At 50.3% G+C, this 1,350-nt stretch overlaps 1 protein-coding gene across 1 annotated transcript in view; it reads left to right on the top strand.

Annotated features, from left to right (window-relative positions):
* The window catches only part of LOC106534040 (coiled-coil domain-containing protein 180), a gene marked incomplete at its 5' end in the record, with an annotated part of 21,732 nt that overhangs the window by 19,577 nt on the left and 805 nt on the right, over positions 1 to 1,350 (top strand). Inside the window, 2 exon segments of the mRNA XM_014030540.1 lie at positions 975 to 1,059; positions 1,139 to 1,289. Coding sequence (XP_013885994.1) covers positions 975 to 1,059; positions 1,139 to 1,289 — 236 coding nt within the window.

The raw sequence follows: 1,350 nt of genomic DNA, 5'->3' as shown, positions 1-1,350 counted from the left end.
GATAGACTCTGGTGGACTCTTGTGGAGTCTGGTGGACTCTGGTTGACTCTGATAGACTCTGGTGGACTCTTGTGGAGTCTGGTGGACTCTGGTTGACTCTGATAGACTCTGGTGGACTCTGACAGACTCTGATGGACTCTGACAGACTCTGATGGACTCTGACAGACTGTGGTGGACCTTGTTAGACTCTGTTAGACTCTGGTGGACTCTGACAGACTGGTGGACCTTGTTAGACTCTGATAGACTTTGGTGGACTCTGGTTGGCTCTGATAGACTCTGGTTGACTCTGATAGACTCTGGTGGACTCTGACAGACTCTGATGGACTCTGACAGACTCTGATGGACTCTGACAGACTCTGGTGGACCTTGTTAGACTCTGTTAGACTCTGGTGGACTCTGACAGACTGGTGGACCTTGTTAGACTCTGATAGACTTTGGTGGACTCTGGTTGGCTCTGATAGACTCTGGTTGACTCTGATAGACTCTGGTGGACTCTGGTTGACTCTGATAGACTCTGGTTGACTCTGATAGACTCTGGTGGACTTTGGTTGACTCTGATAGACTCTGGTTGACTCTGACAGACTCTGGTGGACTCTGGTTGACTCTGATAGACTCTGGTGGACTTTGGTTGACTCTGATAGACTCTGGTTGACTCTGACAGACTCTGGTGGACTTTGGTTGACTCTGATAGACTCTGGTTGACTCTGACAGACTCTGGTGGACTCTGGTGACTCGTTTCATTGTGGAAGCACAGGGGAGAACAGTCTGGACTGAGGCTGTATATCCAGATCAGGTTCCTGTGAGACTATACAGTACCTGCAGACCCAGACTTCTCTGTAGTGAACGCCAGGATCCTGGATCTGGTTTAGACTACCATGAGGGACCAGTAGGAGGGACCTGGGTCTGTTTGGTTCAGGACCTTCTGCAGGGTTTCAGGGGTCAGGTTGGGAGACGTTCTTCATGATTTTCTGCAGAAACTGATGCAGCGGTGATGGACCACAGCTCTGTTACCATGGAGACAGGAGCTGAAACAGGAAGTGATCCCTGCAGAGGAAGCAGGTAACTTCTGAGGATCACTCTGAACACCTGAGCAAGGTCCTACAGAACTCTGTAACCTGTGTGTGTGTGTGTGTGTCAGGACCTGGTCTGGGATCACATTCCTGTTCCCGCCCACCAAAGACTCTGCTGACTCATCATCATCTGTTACCATGACAACAGCCTCCATCACTACAGCCACGAGCAGCCTGGAGCATCAGGAGGTTATAAAATACAGAGACGCTGCTGTGGAGGTACACACACACACACACACACACACACACACACACACACACACACACACACACACACACA

Source organism: Austrofundulus limnaeus, unplaced genomic scaffold (assembly GCF_001266775.1).
Source record: "Austrofundulus limnaeus strain Quisiro unplaced genomic scaffold, Austrofundulus_limnaeus-1.0 Scaffold1078, whole genome shotgun sequence".
In the NCBI taxonomy this organism is placed as follows: domain Eukaryota; kingdom Metazoa; phylum Chordata; class Actinopteri; order Cyprinodontiformes; family Rivulidae; genus Austrofundulus; species Austrofundulus limnaeus.
The sequence above is the reverse complement of the archived record's forward strand: the minus strand, read 5'-3'. Positions and strand labels throughout refer to the sequence as shown.